Below are 14734 nucleotides of genomic sequence, written 5' to 3'. Positions count from 1 at the left end.
CTACTACTATGGCAGCCAGGACTTTAATAGCGTCCTGGCTGCCATAGTAACACTGAACGCATTTTGAAGACGGATCCGGAGTGTAATTCCGGCAAATGGAGTACACGCCGGATCCGGACAGCACAAGTGTGAAAGAGGCCTTACAGCAACCCCCACCCCCCTTGCACAGCATTACAGCAACCCCCACCCCCTTGCAGAGCATTACAGCAAACCACTTATAAGCCTCTGGAGAAATCAACTGTGCTTCTTGCAGACTCCAGACTGGCTCCGCCTTCTCAAGTCTGGTCACATGGGCATGACATCATCAGAGGTCCTTTAGCTGGCTAGGAAATAGCATCTAACCCTCAGTGATGTGAGGAGAGGAGCAGGAGCCATGTCTGGGTGTACTAACATGGCCGCCGGAGGTGTAGGGGGCGGGGCTAGTGCTGACTGACCAGTGTACCGGGCGGGGCCAGCCCTGTGACGTCACACCGCAAAGCATGCTGGGAGAGGAAAACTGCAGGAACCTGAGGGAAAGAGGAAGTTCTGCTGGAAACGTCCTGTAAAGAGGCTCTGATGTCCGGACAGCGGGAGGGAGAGCCCCGGCATGAGGAGGAGCAGGTACCGGGGGAGCCGGGGGCGCAGTCAGTAGTGCAGTGTGTGATGTCTGTCACAGCTGGTGCTTCAGTAGTGCAGTGTGTGATGTCTGTCACAGCTGATGCTTCAGTAGTGCAGTGTGTGATGTCTGTCACAGCTGGTGCTTCAGTAGTGCAGTGTATGATGTCTGTCACAGCTGATGCTTCAGTAGTGCAGTGTATGATGTCTGTCACAGCTGGTGCTTCAGTAGTGCAGTGTATGATGTCTGTCACTGCTGGTGCTTCAGTAGTGCAGCGTGTGATGTCTGTGGCAGCTGATGCTTCAGTAGTGCAGTGTATGATGTCTGTCACTGCTGATGCTTCAGTAGTGCAGTGTGTGATGTCTGTCACAGCTGGTGCTTCAGTAGTGCAGTGTATGATGTCTGTCACTGCTGATGCTTCAGTAGTGCAGTGTGTGATGTCTGTCACAGCTGGTGCTTCAGTAGTGCAGTGTATGATGTCTGTCACAGCTGGTGCTTCAGTAGTGCAGTGTATGATGTCTGTCACAGCTGGTGCTTCAGTAGTGCAGTGTATGATGTCTGTCACAGCTGATGCTTCAGTAGTGCAGTGTATGATGTCTGTCACAGCTGGTGCTTCAGTAGTGCAGTGTGTGATGTCTGTCACAGCTGATGCTTCAGTAGTGCAGTGTATGATGTCTGACAGTTGATGCTTCAGTAGTGCAGTGTATGATGTCTGACAGTTGATGCTTCAGTAGTGCAGTGTATGATGTCCGGACAGCTGGAGGAGGAGGTGATGATGGAGGAGGACAGGACGGCTGTAGGAGGAGGTGATGATGGAGGAGGACAGGACGGCTGTAGAAGGAGGTGATGATGGAGGAGGACAGGACGGCTGTAGAAGGAGGTGATGATGGAGGAGGACCAGCCCCTCACATCTCCAGGTAACGGACAGGACTAAATACAAATGTCCTGGAATTCTCTGTCTGTAAAGTCTGAGTCCAGTCTCTGTGTCTCCTGCAGAAAGAGCTACAGTCAGAGGACAACACCAGAGAGATGTCCGCGTCCTCTTCTTCCACAGGACGGTCAGGTAATGGAGATGTCTCCTCCTCTGTAGTAGGACGCCTTGTTTTATCCAGTACTTTTCTAGGTTTATACTGGTTTATACTGGTGTAATGAGCTGGAGATGGCGGGATTACAGCCCACCACAGACACTCAATGTTCTCTGTGCCCCCCTGGGAGTAGTAATGCCCTCTCTGTGCCCCCCTGAGAGTAGTAATGCCCTCTCTGTGCCCCCCCTGAGAGTAGTAATGCCCTCTCTGTGCCCCCCTGAGAGTAGTAATGCCCTCTCTGTGCCCCCCTGAGAGTAGTAATGCCCTCTCTGTGCCCCCCTGAGAGTAGTAATGCCCTCTCTGTGCCCCCCTGAGAGTAGTAATGCCCTCTCTGTGCCCCCCTGAGAGTAGTAATGCCCTCTCTGTGCCCCCCTGAGAGTAGTAATGCCCTCTCTGTGCCCCCCTGAGAGTAGTAATGCCCTCTCTGTGCCCCCCTGAGAGTAGTAATGCCCTCTCTGTGCCCCCCTGAGAGTAGTAATGCCCTCTCTGTGCCCCCCTGAGAGTAGTAATGCCCTCTCTGTGCCCCCCTGAGAGTAGTAATGCCCTCTCTGTGCCCCCCTGAGAGTAGTAATGCCCTCTCTGTGCCCCCTGAGAGTTCCTGGAGGGGTTTGTAACATGGAGAAGATTTATCCGCACTGGATAAATGGTCCAAACAATGGAAACCGCAGTGTGAAATCAGCCGGGGGTACGATCAGGAGCAATGTCAGATATTATTTTACTGTAAGACTGGCTGAAGCTTGGAACAAACCTCCAGCAGAAGTGGTTAGTCTACAGTAAGTGACTGTAACCTGCCCGGGATAAGCGCAGGTCTATCCAAAGATAAAGGGCGACTAGATGGACCAGGTGGTCTTTTTTTCCCTTCGCCCATGACAGCACCACGAGAGAGAGAGGATCTGCCCCCACAGACAGGAAACCTGCAGAATAAAAGGACGGACACTCTCCTCCCAATTCAGTGTGGTTTCCTGTCTCTGGAGAAGCCTGCAGTTTTTTTTTAGGTCCTTCCCTCTGGTTGTGCTCCCTAACATACCTGCAGTCCCTTAGTAGGTAAGGCGGCATCAGTTGGTGCGCCTGAGGGCGGGCAGAGGCAGAGCTCCGGAGGGGGTGATTGTGTGCTGGAGCTTGTAGTGCCTATCGGCATCGCTGATGCGCTAGAAGCACAGACGCCGAACCCCAGGGGGAAGAAGAGGAGCTTCCGGCAGTGAGAATTTCGGGAGGTCACGTGATCGGCTCGCAGCGTTGGATGTGACATTATCTCAGGAGCGCCTATGAGTAGTGCGCGCTATGAGCTACAGACTGGCGTCCTAAGCAGCGCTTTGGTTACCAGCAACAGGAAGCATGGAGAAGGACAAACTCACTGAGGAGTCTGCAGTCCCTCCAGTGTTGGTACCTCTGAGGGGGTGAGTGTTTTGGGGCATTATGTTATGCTTCCTTATGCTGATACAGTTGTATTAATGTCATTTCAGACAAAACCTAGGAAAGTGGTTACTAAGAGGAAGAATAAGGAATGTGCTCTGTGTAAAACTGGGTTGTCTTCGGATTGGGAAAAAGAAAATGTGTCAGTCCTGGATTGATAGAACAGTGGCTGAAGAATCACCATCTTTTTATAAATGTCTCCAGGCATTAGTCAGATCAGAAGTTTATTCTACTGCCATCCAAAAAAGTTTTGGGGGAGAAAGATCCTAAAATGAGGCACCATGAGTCTGTACAAGAACATTTATCATCTGAATCTAAAGAAGAGGAGATACACTTTTCTTTATTTGGACATTCTGATGATTCATCTCTATCTTCCTCCTGAAGATGGTGAGATTAGTGGTAGACCCTGCTTTCCCATAGAAGATACGGAAAAACTCCTGAAAGCTGTGCGCTCGACTATGGGCATTGAGGAGACAAAAGAGCCCTGGTCTATACAGGACATTATGTTTGGGGTCTAGAATCCAGACACCACAGCACTTTCCCAGTTCACAAGAATGTTTCTGCCTTAATTAAAGGAGAATGGAGAAAGCCTAACAGGATGGTTTACATCTCAAAAAATATTAAGAGTAAATACCCCTTTAAAGAAGAAGATTCTGCTACATGGGATAAGGCTCCCAGGATAGTTGTAGCGATCTCTAAAGTTTCAAGGAAGACTGCTCTTCCCTTTAATGATATGGGGATTTTGAAGGACCCATTAGATAGAAAAGCCGATACCTTTTTAAAAGGGGTTTGGGAGGCATCCACTTCTTCCTTCAGACCAAGTATAGCCTCTACCTGTACGGCCCGGTCCCTTATAGTCTCGCTCTCTGAATTAGAAAATCAGCTAAAGAACAGATGCCCCAGGGAAGAGATTTTAGCATCCCTGCCAACAAAAAGCGGCTGACTTCCTGGCAGATGCCTCTGCTGATTCTGTCAGATTGGAGGCCAAATCTGCCGCCTTGTCAAATTCGGCACAAAGAGCTCTTTGGTTAAACAATTGGGGTGGAGATCTCCCATCTGAAAACAAACTATGTGGTGTCCCCTGTGAAGGGGAATACCTGTTCAGGTCAACTCTGGACGACTTATTAGATAAGATTGCGGATAAAAAGAGAAAATTTCCGGGGTTCCAGAGCTCTTTCCCCTCTAAGAATAGGTTTAACCGTTCCTTTCGCCCCTTCAAAAGTAATCAGGAATCAGATAAAAAGTCCTGGAAGGACAGGTTCCAGATCCAAAGGAGAGGTAGAAGTTATTTCTTCAATCAGTCCTTTGGAGATAAAAATAAACTGGATCAACAATGATGCCAGAAGTCAGATGGGGGCAGATTAAAAAATTTCTCTGCAGCCTGGTCCCAGATTTTGTCAAGTTAGTGAATTCTAGACTCCATTCTCAATAGGTTAAAATTAAAATTCCATCTGGCCCCTCCAGTAAGATTCTTAATTACAAAAGATCAAGTCTCAGCTCTAGGAAATTCGGCCATGGAAAGCGAGGTTCTAAAATTAGTAGAAAAATCGATTTTAGTCCCGGTAGCAGAGGAGGAAAAAGGCGAGGTATTTTATTCCCCCCGTTTTTAGTAAAAAAAAACAAAAACGGATGGTTCATTCTGAACTGTAATAAACCTAAAGAGATTGAATAATTTTCTTCAGATCAAAAAGTTCAAAATGGAAACTATAAAATCGGTCATAAAGCTTCTTTCTCCTCGCTGCTTCATGGCAGTACTCGATCTCAAGGACGCATACTATCACGTTCCAATTTTTGCAGGGCATCAGAAATTCCTAAGAGTCGCAGTCAGAATAGGGGTTCAGTTACAGCATTTTTAGATTCAGTTCTTTGGCCTATCCATGGTTCCAAGAATGTTTACGAAAATAATCGCAGAGATGGCGGCTCATATAAGGGAGAGGGATATTCTTTTCATACCATACCTGGATGATTTTCTGATTGTAGGAAAAATAGAAAATGCCTGTAAAAAAGCTGTAGCTGCGGTATCAGAGATCCTGAACAGGATGGATTTTAAATCAAGAAAAATCAAGACCACATCCCACCAGAAGACAGTCTTTTCTGGGATTGATTTTAGATTCTTCTTGCCAGTGCTGTTTTTTGCCAGAAGAAAAAGTAATTCTCATCCACAAAAAAATCTAGGCGCCTGATCAGAAATCCGGTGACCTCAATAAGGAAAGGGATGTCTATCCTTGGATCCCTCACATCTTGTATTCCAGCTGTAAGATGGGCACAACTCCACTCAAGGGCGCTCCAGTGGGAAATCCTGTCTCATTGGGAGGAAAACAGCTCCCTAGATGTAAAAATAAGGATATCAGATCAGACTCTCCAAAGCTTGACATGGTGGCTGGAGAGGAAAAATCTAATTCAGGGTGTTCCGTGGAAGCTGGAAGATCTGATTTGTCTGACTACGAACGCAAGTCCCTGGGGGTGGGGAGCTCACATTCAGGAGATCTCCCTTCAAGGTTGTTGGGAAAGTATCCAAGAAAGAGGCTCCATCAACCTGAAGGAGCTGATGGCCGTAAGCCTAGCGATGAATTCTGCTCTTCCAAGAATAAGAGGAAAAAATCGAAGAATTATGATGGACAACAAGATGGTAGTCTCGTACCTAAACAAACAGGGGGGCACAAGGTGCAGAACTCTAATGCAGGAAGCCCACAGTATCCTCTTACTAGCAGAAAATAGTGTGCGTCGATCTCAGTGGTACATATGAGGGGCGTGGAAAACAGACAGGCGGACTTTCTCAGTCATCACCCTCTCTCTCTCAGGGCGAGAGGTCTCTAGACCTATCCATTTTCAAGAAGATAACAGCCCTCTGGGGACAGCTGGACATAGATCTGTCTGATGCCTTGATGCAGAAATGGAAATTTCCCCTGACACTACGCCTTTCCTCCTCTTCCTTTGATTCCTCGTGTGTTATGGAAAATCAGGGAAGAAGGGGCGAGGGTTATCCTCATTCCTCCATTCTAGCCAAGAAGGTCTTGGTTCACGTGGCTCCTGATGATGTCAATCTGGGATCCATGGGTCCTTCCAGAGATCCGGGGTCTGTTGAGCCAAGGTTCAGTATTCCATCCAGACATAAAAAATCTCCACTTAACTGCCTGGAACTTGAAAGGTACATGCTAGGGAGGAAGGGATTTTCCGATGCCTTGATTTTGACTCTTCTTAAGAGTAGGAAGAAAGTAACAGTAGCCATCTACACCAGAGTGTGGCAGAAATTTTTAGATTTTGCACATATCCAGATTAATGACATCCCATCTTCTGCTCCCATTTACAGTATCTAATATTGGAGTTCCTTCAGAAGGGTCTAGATCTGGGACTAGCAGGAAATACCTTAAAAGTGCATGTCTCAGGTCTGTCGGCCCTGTTTAATCAGGACATTGCAGGATGCCCATGGGTATCTAGATTCTTTAGAGCAGTGGACAGATCCACCCCGATAGCTTCAGTTAGACCTCCCCTTTGGGATTTAGATGTAGTTTTAAAGGCTTTAACTCGTCCTCCATTTTGAACCTATAGAGTCCAGCTCCATAAAATGTCTCACCTTGAAGTTATGTCTCCTAATAGCTTTAACATCTGCTCGCTGGATTAATGAGATTCAGGCCATTTCCATCAATCCTCCTTATACCACAATTTTAGAGGACAAGGTTGTGATACGTCCAGATCCGGCTTTTCTTCCAAAAGTTGTTTCCAAATTTTATAGATATTAAGAGAATATTCTTCCTACCCCGTTTAAAAACCCTGGGTCAGAAGAAGAGAAATCCTTTCACTGCCTAGACGTCAGAAGGGCTTTGATTAACTATCTTTCTCGCACTAAAGATTGGCGCAAATCTTCTTCACTCTTTATTCTTTTTCAAGGAGTGAATAAGGGTGTTGCAGCCTCTAAAAGTTATATTGCTAGGTGGATTGTTTCAGCTATTTCCTTGTCTTGCCTGTCTTCTGGATTATCTCCTCCAGCGGGTCTCAAGGCACACTCTACCAGGGCAGTGGCTACCTCCTGGGCGAAAAGATCCTCAGGTCCCATAGAGAATATTTGCAGAGATGCCACCTGGTCTTCTCCTTCAACCTTTTTTAAGCACTATGGCCTTGATTTAAACTCCTCTCCTTCTGGGTCATCCTTTGGGGAAAAGGTGCTTCTTTCTACTCTCCCACCCTGAAATTTCCTCTGGTAATTCTCTCTTATCACACTGAGGAGGAGAGTGTCCGTCCTTTTATTCTGCAGGTTTCCTGCCTGTGGGGGCGAATCCTCTCTCCTCTTGTGGTGCTGTCATGCGCTCTGGAAAATCAAATTAACGGTAAGTAATCATCATTTTCTGCCGTTAATCTTCTGTGTTTCTATTTTTGGTTGTCATGATAATTAGGCCCCCTGCACAGGGCTGTATCCATTGTGCGGTGTACAAACTGTGAAACTACAAAATACGGATGCAGCCCATGTGCCATCCGCCATTTTATGTGATCGCATGAACTATAATGAGTCCACGTTTTGCAGACCAGTAAAGGACATGTTCAGTTTTGGGAATGAAAATACGGATGCTGCAAAGTGCACAGGTCGGCGACACACAGACCTGACTCATATTTCGCAGATCTGCAGTTTGCAGACTGTAAAACTCATATGGTTGTGTAAATGAGGCCATAAAAGGGATGAAAAGGTTTTATGGAGTTTAACCCCTTTCCGACCAGCGCTGTAAAAGTACGGAGCTGCGGGAAGTGACTTCCCGACCAGTGCCATAGTACTTACTACATAAAGTGACACATCATATTTGCAAAAAATGGCCTGGGCAGGAAGGTGAAAACTGGCCTGGCGTAGAAAGGGTTAAATACAATGTACATGCTGTAATAATATTGTTTGCATTATTTTGTACTTTACACTTTCCTTCTGGTAGCGCCCCCTGCTGTTTATCCTTTGGCTAAAATTCTGGTCCTGCATTTTGGGATGGACACATGCTCAGTATCTTCCCTGCTCCCTTCCTCCTGTCAGTGCCGGTGCAGTCATCTCGTGGAGAAGTGGTGCAGACTCCTTTAATTCATCCCTACTTATATATTCATGGAGGTATATAGCTATATCTCTCTAGACAGTGGGGCTAGAGGGGAGGGGGGCATCTATTATGGGACTCGCTGGGGCTGTGTGTGAGGAAGAGGAAATCTGGAGAAGGGCCTAAAAAATCCTGGCTGCAGCGCACTTCTGGGAGATGCAGGTGCTTGATAGTCACATGGGACGAGCTCCTGCCTCCCTTGGTAAAATAAAGAGACCAGAGCTGCAGAGGAGGGAGTAAAGAAGCGAACTAGGATGAAACTTACACTGGAGAGCAGCACTTTTTGCATAGTTGTACTTCAAATATTGGCATGCTTTACTCCAGGGGTCAAGTCCTGGGAAAAAAAGTGTGGGAACTCACCCCCCGTCAGTGCCTCTCATCAGCCCCCCCCTTCAGGGCCTCTCATCAGCCCCCCCCCCGTCAGTGCCTCTCATCAGCCCCCCCCCGTCAGTGCCTCTCATCAGGTATAAATAAAATATGAAAAAAAAAAACACACTTACCTCTCCTGCTCCTGGATGCAGACGCTCCTCTTCTACTGCTGTAGGCTGCGCACGGAGTGACGTCACAGAGCGACTCACTCGGCTCCTGTGCGCAGCCCTCACAGCCGACAGCAGAGGACCAGGAAGGCGGCGGTGAGTACAAAGCCTTCACCGCTTCCTCCTGGTCCTTTTGCCCTAAAAGGGAACAGCGTTCCTGCCATGAAAAAAGTGCAGGAACGCCGTTCCCACGCGTTCCCCCTCGACTCGACCCCTGCTTTACTCCCAGTTTTTCATTTTCCATGCAGTTTTTTTAGACGATGCACTGATTTTTACAGTATTTAACAGAATTTATAACAGGATGAAGAATGTTAATGTTACAGAGACAGATGTGAGGGGTGGTGATCAGTGTAAGGAGGAGATTCCTACAGATAAACGCCCAGGTGAGTAGTGACCACTAAATGAAGCAGAGATGAGTCTGTAACTGTAACAACCCTGAATTGGACTTCCCCAATAGCAGGCGCCTTCCCAGGTACTTGGTGTCCCCCAGTACTCAGATACCCCCAGGACTTGCAGTAGGACCAAACTGTGTAATACAGTCCTTATCAAAAGTTTAAGACCACTTGAAAAATGGGAAAAAATCATATTTTACATTGTTGGATCTTAACAAGGTTCCAAGTAGAGCTTCAACATGCAACAAGAAGAAATGAGAGTGAGACAAAACATTTTTTGAGCATTCAATAATTGAAAATAACGATTAAACTGAAACAGCCTTTTTTTTAGCTGATCCAAATTTTAGGACCACATGCCTTTTAAAAGGCCAAATCTGTGCAAAGATGTGGATTCATTGTCATTTTCTGTCAGGTAGTCACACGTTGTGATGGCAAAGGCAAAAAAAACTCTCCCTTTTTGAACGTGGTCGAGTTGTTGAACTGCATAAGTAGGGTCTCACACAGCGCGCCACATTGCTGCTGAGGTCATTTGGAATTTTTTGGAACAAAGTCAAGTGGAAGACCCAAAAAAATTTCATCAGCACTGAGCCGGAGGATCCAATTGGCTGTCCGTCAAGATACTGAAATATCCTCGACCCAAATTAAGGCCCTTACTGGTGCTGACTGCAGCCCAATAACCATCAGAGGGCATCTGAGACTGAAGGGCTTCAAAAACAAAAAACTTCTTTAAAGACCTCGTCTCCTTGAACGCCACAGAACTGCTCGTTTGGACTTTGCAAGAGAGCACCAAACATGGGACAAGAAAGTTTTATTATCTGATGAGAAAAAATTTAACCTTTATGGTCCTGATGGTTTCCAACATTACTGGCATGACAAGCAGATCCCACTTGAGATGTTTTCTACGCGCCACAGTGGAGGGGGCGCCATAATGGTCTGGGGTGCTTTTTCCTTCAGTGGAACAATGGAGCTTCAGGAAGTGCAGGGGCGTCAAACGGCCGCTGGCCATGTCCAGATGTTGCAGAGAGCATTCCTCATGACTGAGGGCCCTCGTCTGTGTGGTAGCGACTGGGTTTTTCAACAGGACAACGCTAAAGTACACAATGCCCGCAGGACAAGGGACGTCTTCCAGGAGAATAACATCCCTCTTTTGGCCCATCCTGCATGTTCCCCTGATCTAAATCCAATTCAGAACCTTTGGGGATGGATGGCAAGGGAAGTTTACAAAAATGGACAACAGTTCCAGACAGTAGATGGCCTTCGTGCGGCCGTCTTTACCACTTGGAGAAATGTTCCCACTCACCTAATGGAAACGCTTGCATCAAGCATGCCGAAACGAATTTCGGGAGTGATAAACAATAACGGCGGAGCTACTAATTACTGAGTTCATGTTTTGGGGGGGTTTAGTTTTTTTTTGGAGGTGTGTTTCTAAACTTTTGATCAGCTAAAAAACAGCCTGTTTCAGTTTATTCATTGTTTTCATTAAATTGAATGCTCAAATTTTTTTTGTCTCACTCCCATTTCTTCTTGTTGCATGTTGAAGCTCTACTTGGAACCTTGTTAAGATCCAGCCATGCTAAATAGGATTCTTTTTGCCATTTTTCAAGTGGTCTTAAACTTTTGATCAGGACTGTACAAAGCACATATCACAGCACTGGCAGGTAAGAAGAAAGCCAGAAGATAGGAACCCATCAGTAGATGACTGGACCAGGATGGGGATGGTAATCAGACGATGAGAAGTAAAAATGGAAACACACCAGTAGTTTCTATATATAATGTACTCAGATAAAGATACAAAATATGATAGATGCAGAATAATTAAGCAGGCAGCATGCAGAAATAAGGAAGTCGCTTAGCTTCAGGACGCTGTTGAGACTCCTACGACATGCGCCACTGCCCAAGACTGGTATTTAATAAGCAGTGATTGTAGCAGAATCCAGCAGACATCTGTAATACAGCACCACATACCTCTTACATCCAGTGAGGTCTTCTCTGATGTAGATGTTCTCTTTCCTCATCTTCTCTATTCACCCCAGACTGCCATGATGATTTCTTTCAGCATCTCTCATCTCTGCAGAGTTTCACAAACGGGAATCTTTGTTTCTTACTTTTCCATCATTGTCCCACCTTCTCAATATCCCATCCTGCCACCCCCAATACTGTGCCCGTTGTGCTCCCCAATACTGTACTGTAGAAACAGATATTGCCCCTTCAAACATTATTGGCACACGGTTCCCTAAAAAATAACTGCACTCAGCAAATAGTGTCCCTGACACTAATAGTGTAAACATAATGTTCCCCAAAAATAATTGCACTGAGATGGATGCCTCCCCATAATAATACTTCTACCCAAAGTTCCACTAATAGTAATAAATCTCTGCCAGAATGCACTCAGTGCCCCCAATAGTAATAATGTCAGCATTGTGCCCATACTAATCATGTTCCTCTAGTCCCCCAGTAGTAGTAATCCCCCTTATAATGTGTGCCAGTACAAAGATCTCCCCTTCTGTGTGCCAGTACAAAAATACCCCCTTACAATATGTGCCAGTACAAAATATACCCCTTTTAGTGCCCCTAGCAGAACCTTTGTCCCCCTAGTGCCCCACCCACTAAATAATGTGTGCTAGTGGAAAAATGCCCTTTTCAAGCGCCCCCAGTTATAATAATGTGCACCCGACCTGGCCCAACAGCAGCTGCAAAGAAAAAGAAATCAAATACTTACCTCCATGTGTCTGTCACGATACAATGCAGGGCAAAGGACTATTCTGGTCTGTTCCCTGAGCTGCGCTGGCCTCTGATGGGCTTCAGGCCTAGTGTCTCTAGCTTTGCAGAGGGGATGGCGGAGCAGGGAGGCATCCTACAGTTTAATATGCAGAGATAAATCCTTCCACAATGGAAGCGCTCATTGCCCAGGTCCCTGCAACCAACCCCCAATTGATCCTACCCGGAACCGCCTCAGACAATCACCTCACATTGCTTATTTGGCACTGCGACCCTGTGAACACCTTATTAGCATATTTAAATAATTTCTGAAAAACAGGGCTCTGGATTTCAAGAAGAGAGAGGTTGTTTCACTCAGTGTGATCAACTCTAAGAGGCAGTATATCTGGGTTAGCAGGGTTGATTCTGCTGACACATGCTTTTTAATGCTGATTTTTTTATTTTAAGGGAAGAGAACATTCTAATAGGGAATGGTAATCCAGCCTTACGCTGGCTCCATAGCCATAGCCTCCTCATATCACCGCACTGTTCCTCTCCACTGCCCTGTACGACAGTGCATGTAGCTGTCAGGGACACAGGCACCACCTAATATCACTGACTCGCAGGTCCCTTTATGATTCTCCACTTGGCATTCGAGCCTGGTGGTCTGAGGTCTACTGTCTTTGTCAATTTATCATAGAATTTTGCTTCATGTTTTGCAATTTGTATCAGAATTTTTATGTTATTGATCTTTTATATCATTTTAAAGATTATATTATTTAAGAATTATTTTTAAAAGTTTTGTTCTTGACAGACGACTGTACCGGGAGCACAGAGGAACACCTGATACCTACATATTATGATGCAGATGATTCGGTTGTCGCACCAGATACATATGAAAAACGTGCCATTATCCCAGTTGTATTCTCAGACCTTCAAATCAAAAATCTGCCACCTGATCCTTTAAAAAATGCAAACCACAGAAGTGGTGCTGGATCCCAAGGAGCTCAGAAAGGGAAGAAGTCTTATTCATGTTCAGAATGTGGCAAATGTTTTACTCAGAAATCAAGTCTTAATATCCACAAAAGACATCACACAGGGGAGAAGCCATATTCATGTTCAGAATGTGGCAAATGTTTTACTCAGAAATCAAATCTTGAGAGGCATCAGATAGTTCACACAGGGGAGAAGCCATATTCATGTTCAGAATGTGGCAAATGTTTTACTCTAAAATCACATCTTGATATCCATCAAAGACATCACACAGGGGAGAAGCCGTATTCATGTTCAGAATGTGGCAAATGTTTTACTCGAAAATCACATCTTGATATCCATCAAAGACATCACACAGGGGAGAAGCCATATTCATGTTCAGAATGTGGCAAATGTTTTACTCAGAAATCAAGTCTTAAGAGCCATCAAAGACATCACACAGGGGAGAAGCCGTATTCATGTTCAGAATGTGGCAAATGTTTTTCTCAGAAATCAATTCTTAAGAGCCATCAAAGACATCACACAGGGGAGAAGCCATATTCATGTTCAGAATGTGGCAAATGTTTTTCTCAGAAATCAAGTCTTAAGAGCCATCAAAGACATCACACAGGGGCGAAGCCGTATTCATGTTCAGAATGTGGCAAATGTTTTTCTCAGAAATCAAGTCTTAAGAGCCATCAAAGACATCACACAGGGGAGAAGCCATATTCATGTTCAGAATGTGGCAAATGTTTTACTCTAAAATCACAGCTTGATATCCATCAAAGACATCACACAGGGGAGAAGCCGTATTCATGTTCAGAATGTGGCAAATGTTTTTCTCAGAAATCAAGTCTTAATATCCACAAAAGACATCACACAGGGGAGAAGCCATATTCATGTTCAGAATGTGGTAAACGTTTTGCTGATAAATCAAATCTTCATAACCATCAGAGAATTCACACAGGGGAGAAGTCGTTTTCATGTCCAGAATGTGGAAAATGTTTTGCTAGGAAAAATCATCTTGCTGAGCATTTACAAATTCACACAGGGGAGAGGTCATTTTCCTGTCCAGAATGTGGAAAATGGTTTACTCGGAAAGCAAATCTTGTTAATCATCTGAAATCTCACACAGAGGAGAAATGATATTAATGGCCAGAACGTGTTTTACTAAAGAATGGAAATTTGAGAATCATTAGGGAAGTCACACAGGGGTGCAGCCATGTTTATGTTCAGAATGTGGAAACTGTTTTATTCAGAAATAAGCCCTTGTTCAATATCAGAGAATTCATACAGGGGAGAAGAAGTTCTAACCCCTTCCCAACATCCTCCATACATGTATGGCGGATGTCGGGAATATAAAGATAGTGCCCACTCAAGAGTTAAGTAAGTGCCATAGGCGAAGCATGCGTGCGGTTTCACACAGCAGTGTCCACATGATTGGAGATAGCTCTGATCGCTGACATTCCATCAGATGCTATAGCCAACTGCAACCACAGCATCTGAGCAATCCATTTACTGGGAGCGAGCGAGGTGTTACAGCTTGAAGAGCATATGAATTAGAACCATAGATAACTTCATAAAACCAAATATAACAATAGCCACATGATGTATAGTGAATAAAAGATATAACAGAGAATGGATTGCAGTTCAAGGCCTTTACCATAGCTACCATAAACAAACCATTAGAGAGATTGCTTACGTGATAATGGAGTATTTTCTGTTCTTACCTATATTAATGAGTCATTTGCACACTGGTGTTTGACTACCCGACAACAACAGCCCTTAGTTTCCCTGCTATTATAACATACGATGTGTGGAGCCCCCCTCTCATTTTCGTTACACAGATGTATCCTCGTGATAGTGATAGAGATGTGAATATAATTTTTGTATAACTAGATGATTTTCTTATGTATTTACTTTAAGCTGCTTCTTTCTTATCTTAAAGGGGTATTCTCATCTCGCTTATTCAGCCTTCCCT

At 45.2% G+C, this 14734-nt stretch overlaps 1 protein-coding gene across 2 annotated transcripts; it reads left to right on the top strand.

Moving 5' to 3' along the window:
- The first annotated feature begins 505 nt into the window (after window positions 1–505).
- Window positions 506–13910, top strand: LOC121000847 (oocyte zinc finger protein XlCOF6.1-like). 2 transcript variants are annotated; one of them, XM_040431576.1, is made up of 3 exons: window positions 506–600; window positions 1592–1658; window positions 12596–13910. In XM_040431576.1, the coding sequence occupies exons 1-3, from the start codon at window positions 556–558 to the stop codon at window positions 13897–13899; spliced, it is 1416 nt and encodes a 471-aa protein (XP_040287510.1). In that variant the 5' UTR covers window positions 506–555; the 3' UTR covers window positions 13900–13910. The 2 variants fall into 2 exon arrangements, with proteins under 2 accessions (XP_040287510.1, XP_040287511.1); XM_040431577.1 differs by lacking the exon at window positions 506–600 and adding an exon at window positions 1440–1512.
- The last annotated feature ends 824 nt before the right edge of the window (window positions 13911–14734 follow it).

Source organism: Bufo bufo, chromosome 5, assembly GCF_905171765.1.
Source record: "Bufo bufo chromosome 5, aBufBuf1.1, whole genome shotgun sequence".
NCBI classification, from domain to species: Eukaryota; Metazoa; Chordata; class Amphibia; order Anura; family Bufonidae; genus Bufo; species Bufo bufo.
Note: the sequence above shows the minus strand (reverse complement) of the source record. Positions and strands in the feature narration are given on the sequence as shown.